At 40.4% G+C, this 22,250-nt stretch overlaps 1 protein-coding gene across 1 annotated transcript; it reads right to left on the bottom strand.

The window, feature by feature from the left end:
- Positions 1 to 486: 486 nt before the first annotated feature.
- SERINC3 (serine incorporator 3) lies at positions 487 to 22,039 on the bottom strand. Its single transcript, XM_058562649.1, has 10 exons — positions 21,918 to 22,039; positions 17,025 to 17,186; positions 15,981 to 16,174; positions 14,530 to 14,609; positions 13,719 to 13,856; positions 10,791 to 10,960; positions 9,687 to 9,777; positions 8,424 to 8,604; positions 3,829 to 4,056; positions 487 to 3,178 (listed from the first exon to the last, which is right to left on the bottom strand). Exons 1-10 carry the CDS (start codon positions 21,954 to 21,956, stop codon positions 3,040 to 3,042), a joined length of 1,422 nt encoding a protein of 473 aa, XP_058418632.1. The 5' UTR covers positions 21,957 to 22,039; the 3' UTR covers positions 487 to 3,039.
- Between the last annotated feature and the right edge of the window lie 211 nt (positions 22,040 to 22,250).

The following is a 22,250-nucleotide window of genomic DNA, read 5'->3' as shown; positions in this document are numbered from 1 at the left end:
GAAAGTTTTATTTCGCAACCCACTAAGAACCGTGCAAGACCAACCTAGAAAGTAAACCACCAGCAGGGGCCTACAAGCGTTCTCCCAGCTGTAACTAAGTAAAAGTGGTGGCCACTGCTGTTGCCTTTAATGAATTCCTAGAGCGTACTGCTAACCTCAAAGCCAGGACTCTCAATCTGCAATCGTGGGGGACAGAGAGCCCTGTTCATGGTGATGAAACACCAGGTGACTCATCTGGAATGAGACAGCACCGTGAGGTCTGATGATTCAGAATCCTCCCCTGCTTTGAGGTATGATCCTGGGCTTACTCAAAAGGCTGACATTATTTATGCATGTGTGTAATACAGCACACGTGTGTATAATTCACTTAACTTCTAGCAATAGGCCAACTTAACTCATTCTTAGGGTACAACCAAGCACAGTAAGGACAGTGCCCCCTAATTTTTAATGGAAATATATTATTTCAAATTAATATCAAAGTTATCATCATGATAAAAATACTTTATTGGACTTCGTTACACTTATTTTACAGTTTAGTATTGCTTTTATTTAGAATTACAGAAGATGGGGGATGGCGCACTGGAATGTTTTTGACGTGTAGAATCTTGGAAGGTCTAAATCTGGCTGGCCCTATTAAGGAAAATGCGGTGTTGGCTTAACTCTGGCAAAGCAAAGGGCTAAACCACCCCTATCAGCCCCTCAAATCCCTTGCAACTTTATCTCTATACCCTGACATAAAGCACTGGTTTAAAAGATGGTGGTTCCAACAATTCATATCAAGCCCTGCTTCCTTCCCCTCCACCTCCACCTACGCTGAGCCTGTCCCCTCCATGTTCCATCTGTTTCATTCTGTTAAGAACACCTCAGATCTAGCCTCCATCAGATTTTGGCTGAACACCTCTGACCTTCAAATACTGTCCACTCTTACTTTAAGCCCCTATCGAGATTAGCAGCTACAACCAGAGTGCTTAAAATGGGTTAAAAGCACTTTCCAAAGTTAACTTTACTCTCTAAACAATCTTATGTACGAGGTACTATCTTTTGTTCAAACAAAGAAAACACTGAGGCTCAGACAGCTAGTCGTTTGCCCAAGGTCATAAAGCAGAGTATGTACTCAATAAATATTAGCTAACCAGGTTGGCTGATAGAAAAAGGCTCTCAGCCTTGCTTAGGGACCATCTCCATCATTCTTCTAGCACAACATGTTCCTTTTTCTCTTTCTCCCCTAAATAAATGGAACCACCATCCTCCCACGTGATTCAACCAGCATCACTCAGGAATCCACCTCTCCTCCATAACTAATCAATTTGCCAATTTTAAGGTTTTAATTACTAAGTAGCTCTCAGCTGTCAATTTCTCCCCATCTTCACTTTTACTTCTTTGTATCAGATCTTATATGGACTGCCCCTGGTCTCATCTTTCTAAACCATCCTCTATATATCAGCCACAGTGAATGAAGACACCATTTTTCATGTCACTGAATACATTCCCTGCTGCCCTCCATGTAAGGTCCAAACTCTTTAGTGTGGTTTACAAAGCCCTTCATAACCTAGTCCCTGCCCACTTCTCCCCATTCTAGCTTTACTGAATGAGTTTTTTTTTTTTTTAACCTCCCTGCCTCTAACATACAGTTTTGTCTACCCTTCAGCAATACCATCCCACTTCCCCATTTCTCTCTCAGCTAACTCCTAACATTTCTTGGCTTAGACATCACTTTTCCCAGAAAGCCTACGACGACACCCCTACCCGACCCCAGGCACCTCTCCTTTGAGTGCTCTGCAATTCCTAAATCACAGCACTAATTATACCAACTGTACCACCTGCCGGCTCATTTGCACCCTCCTTAAGTCTAAGATGGCAGAGCCAGTGCCTGTCATGTTTAAAGTTCTATCCCAGAACCTGACAAGACCTGGTACAGAACACTCAGGAAATCTGTGTTGAAAGAACAAACCGTTCTACCTCCTTGCGTGCTACCTCTCCTGAAAGTTTCCTGACAGTGCCTGCCTTGTCTCTCATCTACCCAAGTGTCTTACCCAGAGAAGATATTTAGTACAACTTTTGAATGAGTTCAAGACTTTACTCACCAGTCAGACCTCAAGTTTTAGAAGGAATAGGAGCATTCTGCTAGATGCTTGATAAACCTGACTGCCCATATAAGTCTAACAAATATAGGATGGCTGCTAACTCATAAAAGCTGTTAAAGAAAGGGCCTTAAAAGCTTAAGTCTTTCTGTTTTAATCAAATAGTGCAAATATAATAAATTCACATGCATTTTACTTTTACATACTCATAACAAGATAATGACATAGCCTAAAGGTGCACTGTTTTCCCAAGTGAATCTTCATTTTAACCAAACCTACAAAGTAGTTACAGAAATTAACCTTTCTGGCAAAGCCACAGACTCGAATCAAGCAGCATCAATGTTGTACTATAAAAAAAGTAAATGAAAAAACTCACGATGTAGAAGCAGTAGCTATATCAGCAACCCCTGTTCTGAGGAAAGACCCACACACATACTCCTTCCCCTACGTACTACGATGCTACACCTCTTAAGAGGCTAAAGACTCAATAGCGTTTGTATCACACAAATAAGACTTTCACAGAGGAAAACCGTCATAGAAATGCATCACCATTATCATTACTTTTGCTTTTTAAGGATACCGCAATAGAAATATATTAACAGTTGCCTCAAATATCCAACATTTTTCTACCTTACATTTTAAATCAGAGTTGCAGGAACCTACAGGTCTTAATACAGAACTCTCTTCACAGCACAGCTGTCGTTCACTTTAAAATGCAAAAATGTTTCCTTTGTGCTATATCCTTACAAATAAACATAATATATATATAAATGACAAGTTCAGATCCTGCATTAAGCATTATTCAATCTTGCCCTCTGATATAAACCTGAATATGGCGACATCTGCAAAGCATTCACTTAATATTTTAGTTGAAGCAAAAGGGATATGGACTTTCAGCAAGATCCATGAAGGAGACCTTCATGGATTTCAGCAGTGTCCTGGGCACGCCAAGCGAGGTTTAGCTGAAGTCTCGACTGGTGAGGACGAGTGGAGCCACAAGGGTCCAGACGTGGAGGAGGAGACAGACCCAGCTGGAGCTGATCTTGACCCATACAGCTGGCCACTTGCTGGTCATGCTCTGGAACTTTGCGTCAGGGCTAAGAAAACAGGAAAAGCAGATAAAGGAGCTTGATATCAGCATCTAGCAGCCCCCTAGCGAAGCCAAGAAATTCCCCAGTGAAACCTGGCTGACACTACTCCCTAGTAAAATTCTAGAAGGGACCTGAGGAAACTGCCATTTTAACTTTTATGAGCAGGGGACTCTGCCTCTCAAATGGCTTTTATCTTCTTGCCAGCATGAAGAACCCTGTCTACTCTATTCCTCGGGCAAAGTTCTTCAAGAACATTCGGCTATTCTAGATAACGGCAAAAGTCTAGATTGAAACGGCCTCCCTGCAACTTGCCTTCCTTACCACACCGTTACTTTGATCAGAATACCGCATACGGCCATCTCTAGGCCAGACAAAAACTAGAATAAAGACAGGTCAGATCGCTTTATGTCATGGTTTTCTCTCTAAGTAACTCAAGTCTGAAAGAGCTCCCCATGATTTGCACTGCAAGAATTCCAACTGGATTTTAAATGTAAGAGGAGAAAAAGTCAAAAGTATTTCAGAAAAGTCAGCACTGAACACAACTTCACCATGTGGGTAAGAAAAGGGGATTGTGAGTTCAAGACAAGGGATGGGGATTTTACAGGCAGCCCAAGGGGGCTACGTGGTCTTCCATCAGTTTTGTCTGTGCCTCCCACCTGTACCAGTTGGTCAGGGTCATCATGATGTACAAGGAAGCCAAGCAGAGCATGAGGTGGAAGACGGAGTAGCTGTACTGCACTCCCTCTGTCTCGTTGTCCACAGCCCGCCGAGGCCGCCCATCTTCTTCCTCGCCGGCACCACTGGTGGTAGTATCACGGAGGATCACACTGTCACTTCCTGACAGGGTCAGCTTACTTACTTGACTGTTGTTAGAATTGCGGATGCTGGAAAGCCATCAGAAAGAAGACAAATCAGAAAAGGACCATGAAGACGGACTGCTGCCATTGGCCCATACACACGAAGGTTACTTCTGAACTGCTCCTACTGTGGGGACTGAAGGCCTTCCCAAGGACCCTGCTTAAAGTTCCGAACTGCTGCCTGTTATCACAAGACAGACAACACTCCCACCTCAGCTGCTACTTGATGCTTTAACTGCTTAGGAGTGTCCCAAAACACACTATACTCTCCATGTCTGCTTCCATGACTTCACAAGTGCCTCTTCTATGCACGGAATGTACCACCCATCAACCTTCTCCCAGCTAACTTACTCATTCTTCAATCGTCTATGTGCCATGTCCTCTAAAAAGCCTTCCCTGACATCACCTCATCACTAGGCTGGGTTAAATTTCCACAGTTCCACATGCCTCCCTCTGCCATAGCACTTCTCATTCTTGTCTTTCTTGCTATTCAAAGAACTCCTTAACAACAATGACCTTAATCATCTATGCATTTCCAGCACATGGCACATGCTCACTAAAAGTCTGTTAAATGACTGAATAAAAAAGTACATAGAAATAAAAGACAAAAACCACATGATCATCTCAACAAACACAAACGATTTTTGACAAAAATCTAATGCCTTTTCATGATAACAACACTCAAACTAGGAATAGAGGAGAACTTCCTCAACTTGATAAAAGGCATCTATGAAAAACCCAGAGCTAACATCATATTTAACAGTGAAATACTAAAAGCTTTACCCCTAAGATCAGAACAAGACAAGTATTCCACTGTCACAATTTCTATTCAACATTGCACTGGAGGTTCAAGCCAGAGCAATTAGACAAGAAAAAAAATCCAGATTGGAAAAGAAGTAAAATGATCTCTATTTGTAGATGACTTGACCCTGTATATAGAAAAGCTTAAGAAATACACACACTTGGGCCAGCCCCGTGGCTTAGCAGTTAAGTGCGTGCACTCCGCTGCTGGGCAGCCCGGGTTCGGATCGCCAGCGCGCACCGACGCACCGCTTCTCCGGCCATGCTGAGGCCACGTCCCACATACAGCAACTAGAAAGATGTGCAACTATGACGTACAACTATCTACTGGGGCTTTGGGGGAAAAATAAACAAATAAAATTTTTTTAAAAATTAAAAAAAAAAAAAAAGAAATACACATACACTATCAGAATCAATAAATGAACTTGCAGGATACCAGATCAATATACAAAAATCAATTCTATTTCCATACACTAGCAATGAACAACCTAAAAGTTAAATTAAGAAAACAATCTCATTTACAATACCGTCAAAAAGAATAAAATATTTAGAAATTTAACAAAAGAAGTTTAAGACTTGTACAGTAACAACTATAAACCACTGCAGGAAGTTAGAGAGGAGCTAAACGAGACATCTCGTGTTCATGGACTGGATGCCTTAACGTTGTGGAGATGGTAATACTCTCCAAGTTGATGTGTCGAGTCAAAGCAATCCCTATCAAAACCCCGATTACCGTTTTTTGGAGAAATTGACAACCTAAATTTACACGGAAATGCAGGGACTCAAAACAGCCAAAACAATCTTGAAAAAGAACAAATTTGGGTGACTCACAGTTCCCAATTTTAAAACTTAGTACAAAGATACAGTAATCAAAACGGTGTGGTACTGGCATAAGGACAGACATACAGATCAATGAAATAGAATTACAAGTACAGAAATAAATCATTACATTCAAGGTCAGTTGATTTTTGACAAGGATACCAGGACAATTCAATGGAGAAAGAAGTCTTTTCAACAAATGGTGCTGGGACAACTGGATATCCACATACAACAGAATGAAGTTGGACTCCTTACCACAAACCATATTCAAAAATAATAAAAAGACAAGGGGCCAGCCCGGTGGGTTAGAGGTTACGTTCACGTGCTCACTTTGGCGGCCCAGGCTTTGCGGGTTCAGATCCCGGGCATGGACCTACACACCACTCAGCAAGCCATGCTGTGGTGGCATCCCATATACAAAATAGAGGAAGATGGGCACAGATATTAGCTCAGGGCTCATCTTCCTCAGCAAAAAGAGGAAGATTGGTAACAGATGTTAGCTCAGGGCCAATCTTCCTCACCAAAAAAAAATATATAAAAATAATAAAAAGACAAATAACCCAATATAAAAATAGGCAAAAGAGGGCCGGCCTGGTGGCATAGTGGTTAAGTTCACACGCTCTGCTTTGGCAGCCTGGGGTTCAGATCCTGGGTGCAGACCTACGCACTGCTTATCAAGCCATGCTGTGGCAGCGTTCCACATATAAAGTAGAGGAAGATGGGCACAGATGTTAGCCCAGGGCCAATCTTCCTTGGCAAAAAGAGGAGGATTGGCGGTGGATGTTAGCTCAGGGCTAATCTTCTTCACCAAAAAAAAAAGGCAAAAGATTGGGATTGTAACACGACATAGCCACTTTGGGAAACACTCTGGCAGTTCCTCAAAAAGGCAGACATAGAGGTACCATATAATCCAGCAATTCCTCTCCTAGGAATATCTCCAAGAGAACTGAAAATGTACACCCACACAAAAAACTTGTACACACATATCCATAGCAGCATTATTCACAAGAGCCCCAGTGGAAACAACCCACATGTCCATCAACAAAACGTGGTATATTCACACAATGGAATATTATTTCCAACAAGAGAAAGGAATGAAGTACTGACAGATGCTATGACATGGATAAACCTAGAAAACATTATGCTAAGTGAAAGAAGCCAGTCACAAAAGACCATATATTGTATGATTCCATGTACATGAAATGTTCAAATAAGCAAGTCTACAGAAACAGAAAGGAGATTAGCGTCTGCCAAGGAGCTTGAGTGAGGGGGAATGGGGAGTGACTGTTAATGAGTATGACGTTTCTTTCTGGGTAAATGAAATGTTCTAAAATTGATTGTGGTGATAGTTGCACAACCCTGTGAATATACTAAAATACTACAAATTGTACATTTTTAAAAGGGTGAATTTTATGATATGTGAATTATACCTCAAAAAGAAAAAAGTTAGGCCAAAAGCAAAACAAACAAAAACAGTCATAGACAATACAAAAACAAATGAGCCTAACTGTGTTCTAATAAAACTTTATTTACAAAAATAGGCAGCCAGCCTAAGGGCTGTAGTTTGCCAACCTCTATTTTAAGCAATCATAAAAAAAAAAAAACAGGTAAATCTATAGATAATGTTGTGGAAAGCTGTCCAAATTATAATGACAAATTCCTATTTTAGAATAGCATGTGTATTTATATAGTATGTTCCTAATTTATTTTTTAAAATTATATATCAATATAAGTAAAATTATGCATGTAACTATATATAAAGTCATGTATAATTATACACAAAATTACATCTATCTTTACAGATACAGCTAGAGCAATAGACAGAGAGTAAGTACAAGCAAAGGAAAAAAGCTTGAAGTAAGACGTAACAAAGTGTTAACCACAGAAGAAGTAAATTTGGAGAGAGGATACTTTCATTTCCTACTTTATACTTTTCTCACTTGTGTTATTAGTTTATATAAATATATACTTGCCCATTTCTATTATTTCATATTTTTAAATTATTAAAGCAATGTATGCTATTATATGGTAAATATCAATACAAATCAATAGAAGGATGAATGCAAACTACTAACACAGGCTATATCTGGGGTCTTGCATTAACTAGAGACTTTAACATTAGATGTATATAATTCTGTAGTTGTTCAAATATTATTTACAATGATCAGGAAATAAAGATTTAAAAAAAAAATAAGCCAACCAATTTTTAGAGCCACTATTCCAGCTAATCTGGGGTCAGGTGAAGATATTATCCTCCTACACAGAGGACAAGGTATCTGTAATGTTGGGAAGAATTACTTGATGAGAGGATTTAACTGAACTTGAAGAAACATATATAGCTGGGTTGGGGGCCAACCTGGTGGCGCAAGCGGTTAAGTGCGTGCGCTCCGCTACCGCAGTCCGGGGTTCGCCGGTTCGGATCCCGGGCGCGCACTGACGCACCGCTTGGCAAGCCATGCTGTAGCAGCGTCCCACATAAAGTAGAGGAAGCTGGGCACGGATGTTAGCCCAGGGCCAGTATTCCTCAGCAAAAAGCGGAGGATTGGCAGATGTTAGCTCAGGGCCAATCTTCCTCACCAAAAAAAAGAAAGAAAGAAAGAAAGAAAGAAACGTATATAGCTGGGTAACTATATAGGGAAGTCAAGGACTTTCAATAAGGAGAGTTAAATTGTTTTTTTTTTTTATTCTTCACATTGCTTTTTGAAAGCAAAACAGTTTCTTCACTCTAATATTAACTTTCATGAGAATCTTGTCCTAAGTACTTTCTAACTTACCTAGAATACAAAAGGCAGAGAACGAAGACTATCAGCCCAATAAAATTGTCTGTATCCAGAAAATGCCCACTCTTTGATGGTGGAGTAGAGGTAGGGACCGGAGCAGTTGAATTTCCAGGAGCCAAGGTTGGTGCAGTCATGTGTGTAATGATGCTCCACAGGGTAGGGTTGCAGGAACGATCTGAAAATGGGAAACTTTTTATTATCCTTGGTTATAACTCATCTTGTTCCAAGAAAGGATTTGAGGGGTGTGCTTACAAATCATTCAGTCATGACATAAAACATAGGAATGCTATACTTCAAAGAACCTGAAACTTGGCAGTTACTGACATATTTCTGTTACAACCAATGACTTAGTTTTAGAAAAAAAGAAAACAACAACAAAGTGTTTGTCAAATTTCATAAATGTCAATCTTGATTTTACTGGTTTTGAAGTTTAACTGGCAAGTCATTTTGGTTCTATAGTTGTGCAAAGGCTAAGCACAAGGAGTTTACCCCTAGTTTAGTTTTTAGTTACATAGGAATACAATAAAAATAAGTTGAATCATCATTGGAGGGTCTGCAACAATTGTGTTCCCTTAAAAGGAGTCCACAGGGGCCAGCCCAGTGGCGCAAGCGGTTAAGTGCGTGCGCTCCGCTGCCGCGGCCCGGGGTTCACCGGTTTGGATCCCGGGCGCACACTGACGCACCACTTGTCAAGCCATGCTGTGGCGGCATCCCATATAAAGTGGAGGAAGATGGGCATGGATGTTAGCCCAGGGCCAGTCTTCCTCAGCAAAGAGAGGAGGATTGGCAGGTGTTAGCTCAGGGCTGATCTTCCTCACAAAAAAAAATAAAGGAGTCCACAGAATACCCTATTGAGAAGTAATCCTATAATAACTACAGAAAGAGACTTCCTAGGGCTATTTCTTCTAGAGGCTATAACACCAAAACAAAATTAAAGTAAAACAATTCTACAAAAGGCCAAAACAATGTAGCCTTGTCCAGCTCTTAACTAGTTTGACTTAGTCCAGGGAAAAGCCTAGACTATCAGAAAGACTGTGGTCCTTCAGGCTGTCAGCTATGAATAGCTATGAACAGACATGGGGAATAAAACTCAAAAGGTAAATATCTACAAACATACAGTGAACACTGTACATTTAAGTGACGTTTTTGTTTGTTCACTTATATCACATTTGCTCTAGCTCTAGTTTTTGCACCCATCAAAGGAGTAATTTCCTACTTTCTTTTCATCAAATGAATGTGCTATCAACATTCCCTTACCAGGTTCATTGCACATGGCGGACCACGTGAGGTACATGGTGTAGAGGGTGATGACGGAAGACTGCAGGAGGCCAGAACGAGGCTGGTGTTCCTATGGAATCAAAAGGAAAACAATACCACAGGAATTGCAAGGCTGACTTGCTAAAAAGCAGTATACTTCCCTAGGGCCCACAGAATTGTTATTAACTGAGAACCTTCTGATTCTGCTTGACTGTTGAAAGATGACAAGGAACCTTTCAGTCTGACCTAGCTTGCACAAGAACCAAGAAAGAAGAAGCATGTACTACGGTTCTCGAGGCATTTCATAATCCTGGAAATTCCTGTGTATTACACAAAGGCTTTAACTTACTAGTCCCCGGGTGTAGTGGAGTCTAAGCTCAGCTCTGCCACTACCTAGGTGACCCATCATCTCTCTGGAACGTTGGTTTTCTCACTTTTGGGGTGTGTGTGTGTGTGTGTGTGTGTGTGAGAGGAAGATTGGCCCTGAGCTAACATCTGTTGCCAACCTTCCTCTATTTTGTATGCAGGACACCTCCACAGCATGGCTTGATGGGCGGTATGTAGGTCCACACCTGAGATCTGAACCTGTGAACTCCAGGCCACCAAAGCACAGCACACGAACTTAACCACTACGCCCCCAGGCCAGTCCCCAGTTTTCTCACTTTCAAAAGGAGGGATGATGTCTAGATGTTCTATTCATATTTCGTATCTAAAACTCTATGAATTTTTAAAAGCTTAAAACTCAAGAGCATGAGTGTTGTTTTTAAATACTAAAATCAATTATTTTTTCTAGTTTAATTCCCCTAAATATCTTGGCTAATGATTCATAAGAATCATGCTCATGATGTAAACAATTTTCTAAGAACTATAAATTCTTAAGTTACCTATGGGTTTTTTTTCATAGGGAAATTATTCACTTAATTATGATACAGGCACTCAATGGCACATTTTATAGTTACTAAGTTATAATTATGAAGACTTTATCATAATATGGAAAAATGTTTAAGTAGATAAACTTGGATATAAATTCACATAAAATACCTAGGTTTCAAACTCAGCATTAATTAAAAATCTGTCACAGGAGGAAGCAAAAAACCACCATACCTGAATTTTTGGATGGATTGATATAACAGAAACCACAACACAAAGGATGAGATTAATACTGATGAAGAACTTGTTTTCTGTGCAGCCATCTGGTCTGGTGTAATATGTATAGAGCAGCCCAACAAAGACGATTGACAAGATATAGAAGATGCTTGTGAAAGACAGTAAAGCTGGAAAAAGGGAAACTGATATGAATGCCCACAATTATAACAAACTTTTATACTGAAGAGCAATTTTCTTCTACTCTATATAAAAATAAAGAGGCATTATTTCATTTTTATGATGGTCAATAATTTACAGCAAAATAATAGAGGCCCCAAGGTTGAAGTTTCAGATTGTGTTAGAGTTGGCTCAACGTGAAATTCCAAAATCCACCATGCAACTGAATTCACTTCCTAGATTACCTAACTTGATTTCACGGGTTGGAAAACCACACATATGATCATTCCAGCTAGAGTAAACTCTAACCACATGCTAAATAATGTGCATTATAAGCTTTTATTAGGAACTTAGAAGGCTCCTGGGCCCTCAAAATAGCCCAGTTCACAGGAAGCTAAATGCCAGGGATAGTGCTGGTGGAAAACAGAATAGACAGGCATCTTTTTATGGCAGTTTTTCCCCTGTAGCAGCTGGCTAAAAAAAACCATTTCCTATCACAAACAATGAGACCACATCATCGTGAGAAAGCGGCTCATTTGCTATTTTCAAATATTTAAAGTAATGCTCCTTTCTATTTACATGGATAATCAACAATTAGCTATGTAACTCTGAAAAACAGAAAACATCAAACAGAGCATGTAACATACTCAGACCAACTGTAGCATGTTGAGCTCAATGAACTTGTGTTTATTTTTTTTTATTTTTTTGTGAGGAAGATCAGCCCTGAGCTAACATCTGTCAATCCTGCTCTTTTTGCTGAGGAAGAATGGCCCTGGGCTAACACCCATGCCCATCTTCCTCCACTTTATATGGGACGCCGCCACAGCATGGCTTGACAAGTGGTGCATCAGTGCGCGCCCAGGATCCGAACCAGCAAACCCCGGGCCGCTGCAGCGGAGCACACGCACATAACCTCTTGCGCCACCCGGCCAGCCCAATTTGTGTTTAATTCAAAGAACAGTCTTGTTTGAGAAAACTAGTTTCTACTTATCTCAACTTCAATGGATTTTGCATATGTAAAATTAAATTACGTATACTGTATATTAAGTTACTAGCACAGTTCTTAATGTTTTTCCATCTGAATATACAAGATTTCTCTACTTTTAGCTACTCCAAAGTATGGCCAATCTGCAATTCATTCATTATTAAATTCGTCTAGAGCTGAGGAATCCAAAATGAATTACATAAAACAGAAGCAAATAGGTAAAAAATAAAATTGTATTAGTCAGAAAGAAGTAAAGGACAAGTTTCAGGATTCTCAACCCATAACGATAAAGACAATTTTTTAAATCTTTTGCTGAAATAAATAATCATTACAAACAATTTAAGTGACTAACAATACGGCAATGGTCAAATAAATTATAGTATGCCAAGCCATGGAACACCATGGAATTGCACAGAATGAAATACCATGCAACTGTTAAATGAATAAGACATACCTATATTCACTGGCATGGAAGGATATTAATCATATAGTAACTGAAAAGAGCAAATCATAGAAGAATACATAGTACGAACCTATTTATATTTAAATACAAAACCATATATGTATATGTGTATAAATAAAGGTCCAGTGATAGTGGTCACATCTGGAGAGGAAAGTGGGTTGCAGGTGGGTGGAGATTTGCATGTTTTATTCTTTATAAAGTTCTATCATTTGTGTTTATGCTGAACATAGTATTATTTTACATTTTTTTTATAATTTAAAAAGAAGCAAGCTCAATAAATAAGATGAAAAGAAAACTGGGCAATTCGATAATATGTACTAAAAGCATTTAAAATATCCATACTCTGACCCTTCTACTTCTGGGAATTTATTCTAACAAAATCATGAGAAATGTGCGCAAAGATATATTAGGTATTTATTGCTGTACTGTAGCCAAACATATTCACAAGCTATTTCTTAGTTTTATAAAAGTCAGACTATAAACTATTTGAATGTATTATACATTTAAAAAATAAATAAAACACAAATATATTACACACATTTTTCAATCACTTTTTTTCTGTACATAGAAAACACATGTACATATAGAAAAAAAGGCTGGAAGAATACAGACTAATACGTTAACAGTAAGTAATAACCACTGGAGAGCTGGATTATGGGGGAATTTCTTTTCTTTTGTGATTTTCGGTTTTTTAAGTTCTCGACACAGAGCATCTATTACTTTTATGGGGAGGAGGGGCAAGGAATCTCAACAACTATTATTCTTTAAAATGAGGTATGGCTATGTCTAATAAGTAGTGGGCTCCAAAGTCCCTCCCCATAATTACAGGCTATAAATCCTACTCCCAACCTAGAAATTTCAAACGCCCTTTTTCTACCAGAGAGCTTTTATAAGAGGTGTGGGGTAAGACTCTGAATAAAGCAGTAAGGACGGTTCACTCCCATCTGCCTGAGGTATGTGAGCAGAGGTTCCATATGTAGATGTTCCATCTGAGGCCCCTGTCCACGGAAACAAGGTAATCAAAACCAGGACTATGCCACTAAATACAACATATTTTCCCTATCTGAACACATGTAGTTACATTACAAATATCAAAATAAACGAACTGGGAGAATCCAATGACTTATATTATCTGTGCTACTCTACTCCGTTCTAGTAACATATATAATTCAGAATTGACTCAACTAGGAAATTGTAGTTTTTAAAAAATCAGCTCTACACTGGGAGTTTATACCTTTAAATCAGCGTAGATTTTTATCGCACTCCCTGTTTAATGTAGCATAATGCAATATGGCTCTCACTGGTGTGTTTAGATACCTACCAGCATACCACAACCTTGGGTTTCCTTCTTCCATTCGATTTACCCAGGATTCATTCCAAGAGTGAGCAAAGTCTACCAACAGCACGAGCTGGATGAGGATAAAGAAGAAGGCCCCTACCATGCCAATAACAAACCAGGCTACAAACCAAAAGAACAAAGTTGTTATTTACCATAGGAGTAATATTTCAGAATGTTACTGTCCAACATCCTAAAAAGATTTCAGTTCAAGTAAGAGAGAGGTGGTAAGGACATATTCTGTCTCCAGCAGTATAGCAAGATTATTTCAATTACAAACTCAAACGCTTCCTCTGAGAAGTATTCTGTTGGGTTTCAGACCTTTTAAAACTTGTTCTAGCTTGTGCCAAGACGAGCCTAGGATCTGACATTCCAAATGGTACTATAAAGCCTTTTCCTTTACTTTACAGGGGGAAAAAAATCACAGTGGAAATTCACAGATGTCACTTGATGCCATGTTAGGAAAGCAGGTTAAGACAGAGATAGTGGAGCACATGAGTTACAAGTCCTTATGTTGACAAGCTCTCCAATTAACTCAGTATTGCCAAATGAGAAGGTAAACTATTAAAATACTGGCAAATGATTAACATATGGTTCCAGAACAGCTGAGAAGTGGGCTGAATGCCTCCTGGCTTTAATCAATCAACGTCTTAATATTAGTACCAAATCATATAACTGGGCACCACCTCATTTAATTGCCAGTTTTGCAAAATCAGTAATGAAAAATGTAGCTTTAGTTCAATAATTTGTAGAGACTGTATATATTATAATTAACCCCCTTAATAGTGAGCCATACCTGTAGTGAAATGGCCCCCAGGGATATAGAAAGATCCAACCATGATACCAACAATGGCTGCAATTTTGAAGAACCAAAACCTATTAAAATATAAAAGTGCATTTATGAAATGCTAATTTTTATCCTTATACTGAGAAAAATGAATTTCTGAAATGCAAAAATAAAGCTTTAGTAGCCTCCAACCTGATTGTCTGGGCTTATTTCCTCATTTGACATGAAGCTACTTCACACAATATTTAACACAATTTAAGGAGAAATATTAGCACAGAGAACAAACCATTTACATTCATAACTTCAGAGTTTCCCTACTTTTAGAACTTAAAAATAGGAATTTTTCCAGAATTCTGGAGAGTTCTAAACTAATAATGCTAGCTAAACATAGGGCAATTAACTATTAGATCTGGGGGAAAAGGTATCACCTAATCCTTCCTTTATAACACAGGACTTAAGTGCCTTGCCCACAATCACACAGTTCACCACTGGCAAAGCCAGGACCAAATCTGGCTTTCAGTCCATGATCTGTAAAGCCTGTCTTGTATGGCAGAGTGGAAAGAATCAGGCTTTGGAGCCAGACTAACCTGAGTTTCTTTTTTTTTTTTGTGAGGAGGATCAGCCCTGAGCTAACATCTGCCAATCCTCCTCTTTTTACTGAGGAAGACTGGCCCTGGGCTAACATCCATGCCCATTTTCCTCCACTTTATATGGGACGCCGCCACAGTATGGCTTCACAAGCGGTGCGTCAGTGCTAGCCCAGGATCCGAACCGGCGAACCCTCGGCCGCGGCAGTGGAGCACCGTGGCAGTGGAGCACACGCACCGCTTGCGCCACCGGGCTGGCCCCTCAACCTGAGTTTCAATCCTAGCTCCAACCCTCACTGGCCGAGACATCTCAGACAATTTATTTAACCTCTCTGAAATGCAGTTATTGCATCTGTACAGAGGGGAATATAATACATATAAAGTTTACAAAACTCCCTTCGGTCTTCAAACGAGAATTAGAAAAATATGTAAAAGGGGGTCAAGAATGGGAAGCAACAGAATATGTAAGTCAGTGGCCCAAATGTATTCACTGTGTATATTACTGTATACTGTTTAGATATATCAGGTATACGACTATCTTTTAACAATAAAAGGGAAAAAAAAATGTGTGTATAGTGCCCAGCACAGTGCTTGAACTGCTTCTCAGCTGTTCAATAAAAATCTAGGAACTTCAAGCAAAGGTATTAACAAAAAAAGACAAGACTCTCCTCATCCCCTCCACATCGTCCAAGCTACAGGACTCCAACTGAAAATGACACTGAAACAACCTCATATGTATAATAGGTCAGAAATACCCCTGGCCCGCTGATTTACATACTCTACTGCTTCCACCAAATGGCAACATGAACTGCTGAAGGGGAGGATTCACACCATAACATATCAAGTTAACAATAACAAATAGATCTTACATACCCATTGTGTACTGCTGCTCTGGGATCTTTACTTGTTTTCACTTTTAACATGAGCAGAAAGAAGACAAAAAAAAAGATGGCCAAGGCAAAGGTGATCCGATACACAGCTTTATAACCGACCAGCACATCACAATCTTTATCTGTCATTATATCAGCCACCTTGATTTTAAATCCCCCTTCACAGAATCCAGGAATCTGAAAAAATAATTTCAGTGCTACAGGAAGAGCCACATGTAAACAGAGATTCTATCCCACCACAGGAAAAGCTGAATTTATAAAACTGACTACTTCAACAACTCCAAGGCTGTCCTGTGGGATTTTTCTCTTTGCCTTCCAATTCACTTAAAACCTGGTCACCAAAAAGCATAAACAACTTGCATTTTTTTTTTTATAATTTTATTTATTTATTTATTTTCCCCCCAAAGCCCCAGTAGATAGTTGTATGTCATAGCTGCACATCCTTCTAGTTGCTGCATGTGGGACGCGGCCTCAGCATGGCTGGAGAAGCGGTGCGTCGGCGTGCGTCTGGGATCCGGAACCCGGGCCGCCAGTAGCGGAGCGCGCACACCTAACCGCTAAGCCACGGGGCTGGCCCAACAACTTACATTTTGAAAATAAAAGTGAAACGCTTTCTTCTTTGTTCTTTTCTGCTGATGAGGTTGTTTCCCATTTTCTCATGAATTTTCATGCTACAATTCACTCCTTCCAAAGGTGAAGGGCTAGTCTAGTAGTAAATGTTTTAAATCTTAAACATACAGGGAAAGAAAACGTTTTAGGGCCACTCTGTTTTCTCTCAGTTGTTAGACTAGAGCTGAAGATATTCATTCTGACTACCTTTATTTCTGGAAAAGGACTAATACCTTCATATTCTGTGTCTTGACTCTACCCAAAAGTAATTTAAAAACCCAACAATTACAATGAACTTGACTGAGTTTCATAACAGTGAAGAAATAAGTAAGAACATTAATTACAACGAAAATTTTGCAAAATACAAAAATAATAAAAATAACCAGTACATTTTAAGGGTATTGTTACTTCTACTTACCTTCTTCAGCTGATTTTCCATGCCGCCCCACAGCATGATACAGGAGACAAGAGTGCCCAGGAGGAGAATGAAAGCATAGATGAGGCGAGTCACAGTGGAATTCTTAGTGTTGGGACAGCAACTACACAGCAAACATGACGCACCACCGCAAAGGCACGGAACCTGTAACAACCACATCATGGCCATTTGAGACCTCCTTCAGTGGACTCCTTCAAGACATGGGTGTCGCAGAACAGCAGATGAGGCAAACCAGGCTTCGACAGTTTTAACTGAGAGCATTACAGCTGGAGGAAGTGGTTAAAAGCAGGGGCTCTGGAGTCAATATTATTTCTGCCACTTTATCTCAGCAAGTTACATAATCTAAGCCAATTTCTCCATCTGTAAAATAGACTCGAACAGAATTTTCCTCCCTCAGACATTGCTGTACTAAATGAGCACTCAACACAGCACCTAAAATATAATAAAAGCCCAATAAATTGGTTATATCCATAGAGAACATATTTTATTTAAAAACAATATACCTTGATATTGAGAAAAATACAAACCTAACTCCACTTGCTGTTTACTGAGAATTCTAGTTAACAAATCTGATATTACAGCATAAAGCAACATTACATGGAAACCCTTATAAATAATGATAGCAAGAGCCATTTAGCTCCACTGAGAGTAACCTGGAGATTCCTCAAAAAGTTAAACATAGCATTACCATATGACCCAGCCATTCCACTCCTAAACATACACCCAAAGAACTGAAACAGGATTAAAACAAAAGCTTGTACATGAATGTTCAAAGTGGCACTATTTACAATTGCAGAAAGGCAGAAACAACCCAAATGTTTATCAAGTGATGAATGGATAAGTAAAGTGTAGCATAGCCACACCATGAAATATTATTCAGCCATAAAAATGAAGTACTGGTACATGGTACAACATAGGTGAACCTCGAAAACATCACGCTAAGTCAAAGAAGCCAGACACAAAAGGGCACATATCATGTGATTTCATTTATATGAAATATCCAGGACAGGTAAATACAGAGACAGAAAGCAGATTACTGGTTTCCAGAGGATGGAGAGAGAGGAGTGAGGAGTAAGTGCTTAAACGGGTATCCTGTTTCCCTCTGAGGTGATGAAAATGTTCTGGAACTAGATAGGTGTGATGACAGCACAACACTGTGAACGTACTAAATGCCACTGAATTATATACTTTAAAATGGCTAATTTTATGTTACGCGAATTTTACCTCAATTTAAAAAGAAAAGAGTAACTTGGATCTTTGGTCAGCCAAAATCTCCCAATGAGCATTCCAGATGAGAGAGGATATAATTTGAGTTGTTCTTATATATGCTTGATTAGGAAACTGCTTGAACCGCTTTGACAGGTGACATTATCAAGTCACATTACAAGGAGAGACTAATTCAGAATTATCAGCCAAAGCAGCAAATGTAAACAACTGGGGATTCTGGTCATATAGTACAGTAACAATCTTTACTTAAGTAACAATCCTTACTTTTCATAGATGGTATCTTGTGTGGACTTTACCATGGTTTTGTGTGCTTTGGAGGAAGCTGCTAAGCTTCTTAAAAGCCCAGATTTCTCAGCTATAAAAATGAGCATAACACCAGCTACCCAAACAGAGTTACTGTGTGAAGAATGAGACAGTGTCAAGAACAGACAGCACCTAGCAGAATGCCTGACATTAACAGGGGCTCGGCATATCATGGCAGCCATTAACATTTGTAATTGCAACCGGCATGGGATATTGACCACCCAGCGTCAGTCTCCAATTCTTAACTACAATCTGGGCCAAAAGACCATAATAAAAGTCTGTATCTGGCCACAGACAGAAATACAGATATTTTATAGCCAAAAACAATGACAATAATTGCTTCAGGTTTATTCTGTCTGCACTCTCTCACTCTCGACTTCCTTAGCTATTTTTTTCTTCTGTCCAACTAAATAATCTCACAATAATTCCCTACTGTTTGCTATGAATTGAACTGTGTCCCCCCGCCTAAAATTCATGTTGACGTCCTAATCCCCATATCTCAGAATGTGACTTTATTTGGAAATAGGGTCATCACAGATTTAATTAGTTAAAATGATGTTATACTGGAGAAGAGTGGGCACCCAATCCAATATGACAGGTGTCATAAAAGGGAGAAATTTGGATACAGACACGCAACACAGGGAGTACACCATGTTAAGATGAAGGCAGAGATCCACAAGCTAAGGAACACCAAAGATTGCTAGCAAACCACCAGGAGCTAGGGGAGGCTGGAACAGATTCTCCCGCACCACCCTCAGAAGGAATGAACCCTGCTGACACCTTAATCTCTGACTTCTAGCCTTCAGAAATGTGAAACTATAAATTTCTGTTGTTTCCGGTATTTTGTTATCCAGCCCTAGCAAACTAATACACCTACTCACTTGGTCTATAACTGTCATGAGAATGTAAATATCTTGAGGGGGGCCACCCAGTGTTCTATCTCTTGCACCTTTACACAGTAGGTACTTGATCTGCGGAACAAACCTATCTTACTATATGTTATGTCACTTCCCTACCTCAGTAAATGACAACTCTATTCTTACTCTTGCTCAGGCCAAAAACCTTGTAGTCATCTTGAGCCTTTTCTTCCAAAACCCTCATCCAATCTGTCAGCACATCAGCTCTACTCTCAAAGTATATCCAGAAATCTGACCACTTTCATAGCATCCTTAGCTATCACGGTGGTCCAAGCCACTACTATCATCTCTCACCTGGATTAAACGCAGTAGCTCCTGGCTCACTGCTGTAGTGACCCATTCAGAACCCAGAATTGGTATAAAGATTATTTTAAGATGAAGACATTTGAGATTCAACAGATACAGGAAAAAAGGCGTTCTTGGAGCTTTCCTCATGTGACTAAAAGCAGTAACGTCTAGGATATGAGGCTGCCATAAATGCTCTCTCCAGGGGAGTTTTATGGCCATGAAGAAGACAAAAAGACCTCTGCACCTAGATAAACAAGCATTATCACAAGCTTTCTTATCTGCTGTTTGTTCTCCTAAAAACCCATTTGTCTTTCCTAAAGAAACCTATTTGTTCTTCCTATAGAAGCCCTTTTCTCCCCTCTCCTTTCCCCCATCAAGTTAGATATATAATAAGCCCTATATTCTACCCAACCCTTTGAGTTATTCATCACTGAGCACTGCCATGTGTATGTGTGTTGCCTGTGTACATAAACTCTTTTTTTCTCTTGCTAATCTGTCTTTTGTCAGTTTAATTTGCAGGCCCCCAACCCCTAACCCCACAGAGGGTGGAAGAAAAGTTTCTTCTCCCCTACATTGCTTCACCCTTTCTTTTCTACCATCTGTTCTCCATACAGCAACCTTGTGTAAACACAAGCCAGATCATACGATTCCTCTTTTCTGTAAGGGATCCCCGTATCACTTAAGAGTAAAAGCCAAAGTACAAGACCATACAATGTGTTATCTACACGATTTGGCTCCCTGCTACCTTTCTGACTTCATTTCCTATTATTCTCCCCCTCATTCATTTCATTCATTGGTACACTGAACTCCTTGCTGTTCCTATGGAACAAAAGGGATTCATAAAATATAAAAGCGATTTATAGAAAGAAATACTTTGATGGCTTCAATTCAGACCTTAGCTTTACATCAAAGCCAAAGTGTGTTTCAGGTTATTAGGATAGGAAAGACATATTTGTTTCTAATTACAAATTCATCCCTTAATAACGAGCTTCTTAACTGTATTTTTTCTAAATCTATTTTATAAATAGTGAGTTTGACCCCCTAGTGGATGGCAAAAATCAACTGACTAGGATTTCTTTTTTAATGTGATAGAAAAACTGTAAAGCAGATGGTAAAGGTAAGAATTATTTCATAACACTTGAGTGTATTAAACCAACTATGTAAACGTATTTCTTACTTTGGGTCAAGGTCAAAAAAATTGGAAAGCCACTGCTCTCAAGGAACCCGTAAATGACCAAATGCCCTTTTGGTTTAAGAGCAACAACCTTAAAGGATGGAAAATACATTCTGTCCCTAAGATATAGTAGTGGAATGAGCTGAGATGCCGTCTTTGGTCAATTAAATCAGCTGGGGAATGAGAAGACAAGAAAATGATTTCAAGGAATCATGCTCCTCTGGAGCGAGTATATGAGGGAACTCAACATATTCTCCTCTATAGATCCTAAAATCTCCTTTTTAAAACACGGCGTTTACAATCTACAAAGTGATTCAACACAGTTATTCACTTTATCCTCACAACAGCTATCGAGGCGAGGAATACTGGGTTGATTATCCCCATCCTACGGGAAGCCAGAGATAAGTGACTTGTACAAGGGTTCAAAACGTTCAGACCATGGCTTTCAATTCTGAATAATAATGCACAAGGCCGCCTTTCCCGGGCCTCAGAACTGCAGATGGGCCTCGCTTAAAATCCCAGCTCTGCCACATACTCTGCAGCTTTGGCAAATCCCGTGCTATGGAGTAAAAATATTACTTAAGCCACCCAAAATTAAATGACGCCACCCTAGGAAGGTGCTTCGAAATGAACCGGAGCCCCCGTCGGGAGCTCACTCCTCGGTGCTCCGCCCGCTGCCAAGGAATTCCAAGGCCGGAAGGCTGGCGGGGGCGGGGCAATCGAAACTGTAAACAATGGCGGCCGGGCTCCTGCGTTTCTCAACAAACCCGGAAGGCGAGCCGCCTGATCCCGACGGGGGGACATCGCGGACTTCGGCCTGGGCCCCCGGACACCCTCTGCAGCCCAGGGGCGGCCTTCCCCGCCCCCGGGCCTCTGGAGCCGAGGCCGAGTGGGTCTGCGCTTCGGGCTCCTTATCGCCCTCCCCCAAACCACAGGTCCGACGGAGACACCACAGCCCCAGCTCACCCAGCTGGCGAAGGAGAAGACGCCCAGCACAGCCCCCATGGCGACTCTGCGATGGACGCGGCCGGTCCCGAGGCTTCCAGCCGGGTGGTATCTGCCAGCTGAGGCGTCTCCTCAGAAACGCCAGAGTTTCTCAGGCCGGAAACGCGTCATCGCGTGTCCCCGCCCACGCCCTCGGCCGCTACCGAGAGGGCAGCTGTCATTGGTAGAAGGGGAAGGCGGAGCTAAACCAGTCCCGGGCCGAGGGGGAAGGCGGGGCTAAATCAGCGCCGAGCTGAGGGAGGAGGCGGGGCTAAACCAGCCCGGGGCAGAGGAGAAGGCGGGGCTAAACCAGCC

Source organism: Diceros bicornis, chromosome 19, assembly GCF_020826845.1.
Source record: "Diceros bicornis minor isolate mBicDic1 chromosome 19, mDicBic1.mat.cur, whole genome shotgun sequence".
Lineage (NCBI taxonomy): Eukaryota > Metazoa > Chordata > Mammalia > Perissodactyla > Rhinocerotidae > Diceros > Diceros bicornis.
The sequence above is the reverse complement of the archived record's forward strand: the minus strand, read 5'-3'. Positions and strand labels throughout refer to the sequence as shown.

Bases quoted from the DNA above. Each gene is read 5' to 3' on its own strand.
- SERINC3 (XM_058562649.1), bottom strand. From the start codon at position 21,956: ATGGGGGCTGTGCTGGGCGTCTTCTCCTTCGCCAGCTGG. The intron at 16,175-17,024 runs GTAAGTAGAAGT...TTATTTTTTCAG, and splicing joins TGGAAAATCAGCTGAAGAAG to ATTCCTGGATTCTGTGAAGG. The intron at 10,961-13,718 runs GTAGGTATCTAA...CCCTTTTTCCAG, and splicing joins CCCAAGGTTGTGGTATGCTG to CTTTACTGTCTTTCACAAGC.